General features: G+C 44.1%; 3 protein-coding genes across 3 annotated transcripts; 1 reads left to right on the top strand and 2 right to left on the bottom strand.

The window, feature by feature from the left end:
- Positions 1–786: 786 nt before the first annotated feature.
- Positions 787–4,894, bottom strand: PHALS_01975 (nucleolar protein; the record flags this gene model as incomplete). Its single annotated transcript, XM_024716467.1, has 13 exons — positions 787–1,101; positions 1,158–1,247; positions 1,310–1,368; positions 1,423–1,490; positions 1,551–1,612; positions 1,685–1,766; positions 1,826–1,960; positions 2,023–2,147; positions 2,205–2,315; positions 2,389–2,436; positions 2,491–2,650; positions 2,719–2,761; positions 2,821–4,894. The coding sequence occupies 13 exons, from the start codon at positions 4,892–4,894 to the stop codon at positions 787–789; spliced, it is 3,372 nt and encodes a 1,123-aa protein (XP_024582063.1).
- A 69-nt stretch (positions 4,895–4,963) lies between these two features.
- On the top strand, positions 4,964–7,346 carry PHALS_01974 (Zinc finger, C2H2; the record flags this gene model as incomplete). The annotated part of the gene is made up of 4 exons (XM_024716466.1): positions 4,964–4,978; positions 5,067–5,470; positions 5,532–6,905; positions 6,974–7,346. 4 exons carry the CDS (start codon positions 4,964–4,966, stop codon positions 7,344–7,346), a joined length of 2,166 nt encoding a protein of 721 aa, XP_024582062.1.
- A 323-nt stretch (positions 7,347–7,669) lies between these two features.
- Positions 7,670–8,611, bottom strand: PHALS_01973 (Uncharacterized conserved protein (contains TPR repeat); the record flags this gene model as incomplete). The annotated part of the gene is made up of 5 exons (XM_024716465.1): positions 7,670–7,984; positions 8,046–8,125; positions 8,182–8,232; positions 8,301–8,372; positions 8,440–8,611. 5 exons carry the CDS (start codon positions 8,609–8,611, stop codon positions 7,670–7,672), a joined length of 690 nt encoding a protein of 229 aa, XP_024582061.1.
- Positions 8,612–9,368: the final 757 nt, after the last annotated feature.

Genomic DNA, 9,368 nt, shown 5'->3' with positions numbered 1-9,368 from the left:
GATCCAAAGTCCAGGAACAAAAACATGCGCAAGTCATGTCGACAATGCGAAGGTGTTCAGACCATCAGAGTACAACAACGACTACAGTGCACGAAAAAATTGTCGAAGGGTACAATTTTGATGAGACATGTCAGGACCTGTTGCGATATTTAATAAACCATCCGACAAAGCACTGCAAGGTCTTCCGTCTCGCACAAGATCGCGTGTTCACCGTTTTGGAGTACACAACGGATTGTTGTACTTTACGGTTGAACACGAGGGTACAGCAAGAGTCATTGTTCCAAACGACGAGGCTTGCGTCATCGTCTCTTATATTAGTGCCATGTCAGCCGTTCGGGTGCATCTCGGTCGTGAGAAAACGTTTCTCAGTCTTTCTCGGGATTACTATTGGCCGAGCTGAAATTAATTTTATCGTGAAAAAATTTTATGGGCGGAAACCTCAATAATCGGCTCACCACAACACTTGCATAATCCACTATCCAAAATGTCATTACAACTTATAGTAATTATTGTATACTTATTATTCGTTTTATAAGGATCAACTCGTTTAGCCTTTGAACTCTTTAACGTACCCGAACCTACCCTAAGATCCAATGGTCGAGGGGTTGCTCTCCTGCTGTTAGATCTCAGCAGTTGAACGATGATAATACTACCCCCATATCGAAAAGTTGTGGCTCTTGTGCTGTATTTCAGAATGTTCTCGGTGGTAACCACGGAAGGAAAAAATTGCCGGCGTAATGTTCTATGACCCTATACTGGTGTTGTCTTGTAAAACCTTTGGTCGTACTACTCTTCCATTACAGTCTTCCAACAGAGCGATTCGTCGTCATGTTCTGAATTAGAGTCGGACACAATCTCAAAGCTGCTTGTTTTCGTCTTTCGTGCGAACGAGAGCAACTCGTAATTCTCGTCCTGATAAACCACTTTAGTAACATCCTGATCTTCCGCATTTCTTTGATGTGTTGTCCGTAACGTGCATTCAGCATCCACTACAGACTGAGCCACCGTTGCAAGGTCACTCGGTATGTCGCCATGGATTGTCAGCTCGTCAAACTCCGGTTGTTGAGAAGTCTCGAATTTCAAGGATTCCACGCCACATTCCTTAAGACCGGTGAAATTATGATCGTGTCACTATAAGGCAATTAACTAATTCGTACCTTGACTGTAAATGGTTGCACGACATGGCTCGCAACCGATGATTTGACGACAGCGATTGCGCGATATAAAGAATGCCGCTCCATGATGAACTAACGATATAACTCACCCAGATAAGTACAATTCAATAACAAAATGTAGCAATTCTACTGACTCTGGTGTTGACACAATGCGCCCAAGTGTCGTCGAGCTGCGGTTTTGTATAAAGTCCCGCTGTCGCATCAGTGCAAATTAATATTGCTATCAAAAATTTGATATTCTTCCTACCTCCGCCTTCAACTGTAGTTGCACGATTCGTGACTACAACGAACGCCTGGTGTGTGTCTGCGAATAACCTAGAATCAATCATCGGTTGTTGAATGTGCTTTCTTGGTGCATGAACATAATGTACTTACTTAAGGTCCCTTGCAAGTCGCAACATATGATGCTGACGCTGTGCGTACGTGAAGTCGTCAGCCTAATATTTCGTGCGCGATGTTTTCAATTAGACTCGCACATAGCGGTGGAGATCCAGAGAAGGAGCAGCTACCTTCACGAAAAGCGTCGTGACACAGTCGATAATGAGAAGTTTAACTTTGTGAAGACACATCGCAGCTTTCATCTTTTTAAACCTGTTTCAAATCATTTTGTTGGGAGGTGAAGCTCTCCTAATTACGCACAAAGTTCGTACTTGGAAAAATATGCGGCAATCGAGCTAATCCTCACAACACGAATACGCTTGGTAACTGTGGCAGCTACCTCATTTAGATCAAGTTCTTGGCCAGCATGTGTCATTTTGATGCGCGCAATAGCAATTTGCAACAAGCTATAACTTGCAAACATCTTTAGACCCTCTCTGTCGTGCCACTTATTCTGTTCAAGACGTACCGTTTGACACTAAAATTATGCTCCACGTCGAAAAACATTACTTCTTTATTTGGATAATCCAATGCACACACCACTGCAAGAGTCATAGCAACTTGTGTTTTGCCAATTGCTGCATCGCCAGCAAACTGTTTGAAAGATGATTTTGTCAGCTATAATTGTAGTCGTGAGAAATCTTGAATTACCTCAGACAGTGTTTTACAATGCAAACCCCCATTCAAAGATTGGTCGATGCTTGCCAGTCCGGTGCGCAGGAATGTTGGATTATTTGCACTTTCCAAAAAGAGGTCAAATGCCTGGCGATTAATGTATCAGTTATCAACCGCTGCATGCTTTTAGGCTGCAATAAAAGTTAAATATCTCAATTACCGACCGACTGGCAGGGGCTAATCGTGCTGAGACTTGTGTCATTAATTTCTGCACGAGCATTGTTAAGACATTTTTATAACTGAAACTTGCCAATTGCTTCACCTCTGCCTCACGAATTGACAGGTCCACAGCGTGAGCAACGTCCCAAAGGGGGCGTAGTATGAACTGCCGGTGCGTTGTGATGCCGCTTAAGTCGAAAAGAGCCCGCCGACGCTCTTCCACATTCTGGCGGGCCAGAACACGCTGCAACATTTTTGCTGACCTAAGTAACAAATACACAAAATTTATTCATCAGGAGCTAAGACTACGATATTGAAGTAAATGTATTACAAAATTATCGACGAAAATGGCTGCGTCCTGCTAGTTTCGAGAGCTTCAGATCGCCCACCCCTCGCTTCTTCCGTCGTTTTCCAATATCCATCGCCGAATCACCATCGTGGCTGTCACCGCTTATGCGCTGCCGAGCACGCTGTTGTTTGCGTCGGTCTGCCTGTGGGACGAAAGACATCTCACGAACGTAGCCTCCACTAATAGTTTCCTCTTTTTTGAAAGCGCTGCGCTCCTTCTCTGTTAAACGCTGCATTTTCATCCGCTCAGCAAGTGGTATTTTGGCTAGCTGTTTCTTTTCACGCTGAGCAGCACGATCACTTGACGAACCAAAGGCCATAAGGTTGCCAACTTTTTCGCCTTTTGCCACTTCATACATATTTAGTGCAGATTTCCGCTTGCGATTTGAGACGTCACGCTTTGAAACACGCTCTTGAAGTCCTTCTTCTTCGTCGGATGACTCGTCACTTGGTTGACCTTCAATCTCTTCAATCTCATTTTCATCATCTACACGGGCAAAGCGACCACCCATTTCGTCATCAATCTCTTCGTCCGTCTCGGCATCACTGTCCATGTCTTCCGTTTGAATACGCTGTTGCCTCGTATTGGTAGCATTAGGGTGCAGCTTGCGGTACGTATCGCTCTCCTCATCCACTTCAAAGTCAGAAGACGTGAACATACGTGAGAAACGTTCATCGTTAAGCGGATTCGACAATGACTGATCAGCATCGGCCTCTTCGTCTTTTTTGTAATGCTTTTTACGCTTTGCTTCGTTATTCAAAATCCGCTCGGCTGTTGCGCGATTGATCTTCGGCAACCGGCGTTGAATTGCTATACGATTTGCTTGCTTTGCTTGAACCTTCTCGTTCAACTTTTTTTTGCGCCACTCTTCATACGCAAAGGGCTCCGCCACAGCTTTCACCTTGTTGTACAAACGAGCATCCATAAAAAAACCATGCATGTATGCTTTCAGCAATGGAGTTCCAACCAAGTGATCCAGTCCAAACGAGGCAATATCCGTACGAGTTACAAACCGGTAGTCATCGTACACTGTAGCCTGCGCCTCTTCTTCCAATTCCTCAGTCAGCGAATCCAAAAATGAACACCACTTTGGAGCAATTCCCAGCTCTGGAATGTAATAACTCATTAATCGCTCCTGCTCACCAGCTACAAGCAACACCCCAGACTTTCCATGTCCACCTTCTACAATACATACATCCTTTACCTCTGCAGGCGTCTCTACGCTTGTAAACGCAGCACCGGTCTGACGATCCCAGATCTTTATCACCTTGGCATCTGACGAGATTATTTTGCGCGCAAAGTCGTGAAACTGAAGGTTCACGATGGGCAGTCCATATTGATGGCTCTTTTCTAAAAGCGGACGCGACGATCGTAAATCGTATAATAAACACTTACCTATGGATGTTCCGACGCCAAATGTTAATCCATCGCTATCGAAATGTAATGCTGTGACGTCTAAATGCTTGTCTACATTACTCGCGCAATAAGCTGCAATGTCTAAACTTCCCACACGTTGCTGACTCCTGGAATCAAACATCTCAACAATTCCATTTTCACAGCCAACACCTAGAAGTTGATGAATAGGATTAAGCTGAACCACGTTAGCAGCTGAAGACTGAGACTGTAACTCTAATGGAGCCATGAATCGGCCTTGGTCCAGGTTAATACGGTAAACGTCGGTATCCGATGCCGCCACGTACAACTCACAATTCTCACGGTGGTACGTCATATCCCGACCAAACTTTGGAATTCGCATATTATAGTGCATACCATATGGAGCATGAAATGCCACAGATCGATCAGCTTGTAAGAAAGCGAGTTTACCAAAGTCGGCGGATAATACTTCGAGTCGGACCACCTCAGCGTCCAGCCCACGCTCAAACTTTAAACTTAAATCGCGCACATCAAAAACTTTGACAGAAGGAGGATAAACACCTGTGGTCACCACATAGTTTCGGTCCGAGGACATGCGTACTTGCTGCGAGCCTGCTTTGAATTGAAAGTCTTGCAGGAGCTCAATGCGTCGACGGTAATCATCATCTTTCGCCAGCGCCTTACGACTATTGCCTTTCTCAGCCAGCCATTGCGGTAGTGTCTTGCCGGATGATAAGTTGTAGATCTTAACGCCGTTGAGCGAGGAAGCAGCCAACGTAGCCATATCGCGTCTTTACTTGACACCAGCCAGTAGTGAAGGAGTTTGTGATTGGCTGGTGGAATAAAAAGCCGTATGGCAGTGCGAAAGGTTAGAATACATTTTCGGACCTAATTACTGCCCCAGATGAGGCAATCAGATATTTTCTACAACTCACAATCAACTCGCTCTAATGCAGCGGTTCTGCTGGCGAGAGCGTAGTGAAAAGCTTAATTGGCGGTTGCTTAAAGATTTGGACGTGAACAGTGTGGTGCAGAGAGGTGATCCTGCGGTACTAGAGCCATATGCCCTACATATCACGTTTGCGCGACTGCCTATAACGCTCAAAGACTCATCGATACGTGACGCTTGGTACCTCGTGCGCATCTTGCAGCTGGCCATGGAATTTTTACTCTTTATGCGCTCGAGGGATGGTGACGTGCTGGAATCACTGAATCAAGAATCGCGGTTGCTGGAGCAAGAGCGGGATGAGCTTATATTAAGTCTGCAAAAGTGGAAGGCCAGGGCTCAATGTGCCGATAAGCAGGTAAAAAAGCTGCACCAAGTATTGCAAAATATTGCCAAACTGTTGCAATTTCACGGGTTTGTTTGTGCTGTCCATTGTTAATGAAGTGAGTTAATCGAGTACTGTTGTATCATCTAGAGCTTCACCATCAGCAGTGGTGACGATCCAGACGTTGCTGACAGAGATAATTTTGGAGAAACAAGCGAAACAGAGAAAGCGAGCGGTGATAAATGAACGCGAGGAGAATCGAGACAACATTAGTTCAGTGGTGCAGGAAGCTCGAGTTTGTGGCTATTGTGGAAAGCTATTTTCGTCGACAATTTACCTGGAGAAGCATCTTGTGCGGCGACATAAAGGGGAGAGTATAAAGATGGAGGCACCTTTGACTCATGCAATGAAACATGATGTCACCGATGAAACAGAAAAGGAAAATAAAGTGGAACAATCAGCGACTGAGGCTGCGATGCAGAAAATGGTACAGCAAATTGAAAAGGCCCTTTATAAGCATGAGGAAAAGATACAATCGCTCGCGCAAGATGAGGAAAAAAAATTGGCGAAAATCTTACAGCGACTGCAGTCAAATGCGACAGTAGATGAGGAATTAAAAGCTTGCCAGATAAAAATCGATCGGCTCAATGAAGACTCAAAACGTCAACTCCATGAAATGTGCAAACAAAAGCAGCAATACAAGGACGAGCTGGGTGACCTTAAGCAGCAAATTAAAGATCTGACGGTCAAGAAGAAGACTATGGGAGTTCCGAATGATGTTATTTTACCGCTTGTTCTATCGCCCAAAAGTGACGATGCATTGGTTGCAACACAAACGGAAGTTGATAATTTACGACAGACTTTGAAAGATGTAAGAGCAGAGCTTATATCGACACAAAGAGAATTAACGAAAGTTCAAGCCTTACATTTGTTGGCTCTAAAAAAGAAAAAAGTGTTGTCAGATAAGCTGGCTTTGTCGTGTGCAATACCTACTATCGCACGGCAAGGAGCAAGCTCGCAAACAAATCATATTCGGATGACCAGTAAAAGTGTGCAGACGGACGCGCCGCACAACCATTTATCAAACGAACCATCTACAGTTGAGCGACAAGACACATGCACCCAAAGCGAGGAGCCTTCTAGAGTGAACGAGTTTGTGCAGACAGAACATTCCACCAGCACAGTTCTGGAAAAAGGATCTCAGCTAATTTGCAAGAAAGTGGGTACAGATCCGTTGATATTGAACGACATGGGAATTCAGACACACAATTTTCCGGATACACAAAATGATGCCGAGGCGCGATTTGGCATAGTCAATGATTCATTTCTAGATGATGCACTTACACCTGTCTCCGCGTCACCAAACCATGGCTTGTTAATTGTCAATTCAGGTGAAATCGCTGAAAAAGTAGACGACCTGCAACAAACCTCACCAATTCAGGCAGAATTCGATGTAGAACGCACGTACATTCAGCAAAAGGCAATTCAAAGCCTTCTCGATATTGCATCTGGACGTGCTCAAAGGTGAATCATGCAAAATCAGTTAGGGATAAAGCAAAAATTTACGTTATTTCTGTATGTGCTTCATCCAGCGCGGCTGATAAAGCGAGTTCGAGCAAGTTGCCGGACTCTAAGAGTAACAGCTTGAGCTTCAGACATAACGTTTTGACGGCTAATTTTACTCAGCATGACAACGATTTGCTCAAAAAACAAATGGCTTGTTGTCTTGAACAACTTGAGCTGTTCTGCCAACGATGTGGTGTACCACAAAACTGTACCAAGTTATCTGAAGATCACTTGCAAATCGCCAGACAAGCTTTGAGTAGACATTTGAAAGTGCTGCCAGCGGACGTCTTGTCAAAGATGATAATTTGCGAAAATACAATCAACGCAATTATTGAAAAGGAGTGGATACTGACCAAGACGCACGCTAAGATGCAAGACGAAGACTCAGGCAAAATTTGAGATCATCAAAAACGGATTAAACAGACTTTGGTGGCACAAAGGATTGTTGTGTGGTCGAAGCATTGAGATGTTATCAATAGCAGACATTCAGAATTTAAGGCCGCCACCACGAATGTCTCATCACTTTTTAGGGAAATGGTTATGACCGGAATCTCGCGACCGCAGTCATGTTTCCTATTCCGTTAAGAGTCTGCCATAAGATAAGATGGTGAAATGTCATGGTAGTAATATGTTTACACAGCAGACACGTCACATAACAACAAATGTGCGATGATATCAACTCGCAGATATTGCATCGCTAGGAAAGACAACGGTCGCTAATGTTACGTTGACTTGATGGAAGAGATGCCACCCGCTTGCTCGATGAGCTTTTCCGTCTTGGCACGATATTCCTCATATTTAGATTGGTCCTTCGATATGCCAACGTCGCCCTTCTTGTACATCACAGCAAGATTATGGCACGCGGGGGCAAAATTGGCATCACAAGCTTTTTCCAAATATGTCTTAGCTTGCTGGATGTTGCGTTCAATTGGACTATTTGAGGCCGGTGATAAGTACATAGTTGCAACGCGATTGCAGCTATTTGCGTCATCATTTTTGCACCCTTCTTTGTAAGCTGCAAGAGCCTCTATGAGATTCTAAACAAACACAATATCAACAATAGAGAAAACCTTGACTAATATACTTATAAGCCTTAACCTTCTCACAGCCAATGCCCTGTGACAGCATGAATCCAACGTGATGGCAACCAGCCGCATGGCCACCTGCACACGCTTTTCCTAAAGCATGCTTAGTTTTATTGAATTACATGTCAAACCAAGAGCATGTAACGCACCAAACAGGTCAAAAGCATCTGGATCACTTTGTTCTAAACCTTTGCCAGCCACTATCAATCACAATAAAATGATCGGGTCTGAAACTTAGCACAACTGAATTAGCACCAACAAAGCTCACGTAACAATCGTCCAAGATTAAAGCATGATGCTGGATATCCACTCTTGGAGCAATTAAGCTCATATATCGTGGCTGTATGACACATTTTCAAATCAAGAGGAAGTAAAGACTAAACTGTCCTTGCAGCATAGGCTGTTACCTGCATCCTTGTAATTTTTGTCCACAACGGCTACCCATTCACCCCAGCTGTGACAGGCACTAGCGTCACCGTCACCGTCATTGCAATTGGACCGGAACTCGTAGTGCCGTTCTCGAAGCTGCTGATTTACTCGCTTCACCTCCGAAGCGCTATAATCACTCGCTTCGACCATGTGAGGAGTTATGGATTACTATCATTGATCAAAATCGAGCTAATCCATGGATTTTAGCCTTCGGTTCAGATGATTTGTAAATGAAACCATCTACATTTTAAGGCGTCCACCCATTTATTATGTCACATTAATGCTGAGCTCAAAGTTCGACCAGATGGGGTACTCTTATGAAAATTAATAAGCGCACCAGAGGTGACGGATATCAGCCATGCTAAGGAAAAAAAGAGAGAGAGAGATCTCACACGCTGCGCAACTTTGCAGTACTCGCGGATGTCTGAGGTAGCGCTACACACTGTGCCTTGCGTATGCAGTGGGGCTGCCGTAGCTCTTTCGCTTTTAGGAAGCTTAGTTAAGGTCGGCGACCTTCGTTCTATACTTGAACCAGTACGAGTATAGCGCTTACTCCAAGAGTAAGTATAGCCTTAACCCAAGGCTAATGAGCTCTTCCGTTTAAAATGTAAACTCTATTTCTGGGCTTTATCTGCGGCAAAGTCACCTTTATCTAAATTTAAAGGTTTTCCTATCTATATATTAAAACCTAATCAACCGTGCAACGGGGCTGCCGTAACTTAGCGCTTGAGGAAGCGTACTTTAGGTCACCGACCTTTCGTTCTTTACAAGAACCAAGTATGAATTAGCGGATCGCAATTCGCTTACTCCAAGAGTAATAATTGCCTTCCCAAGGCTAATTGACTCTTCGGTTTAAAATCCGAAACTGATTTCTATTTATTATTTTATTTTAATTTTTAAAGTTTCG

The sequence above is a fragment of the Plasmopara halstedii genome (genome assembly GCF_900000015.1).
Source record: "Plasmopara halstedii genome assembly, contig: Scaffold_1651, whole genome shotgun sequence".
Classification (NCBI taxonomy): domain Eukaryota; phylum Oomycota; class Peronosporomycetes; order Peronosporales; family Peronosporaceae; genus Plasmopara; species Plasmopara halstedii.
The sequence above is the reverse complement of the archived record's forward strand: the minus strand, read 5'-3'. Positions and strand labels throughout refer to the sequence as shown.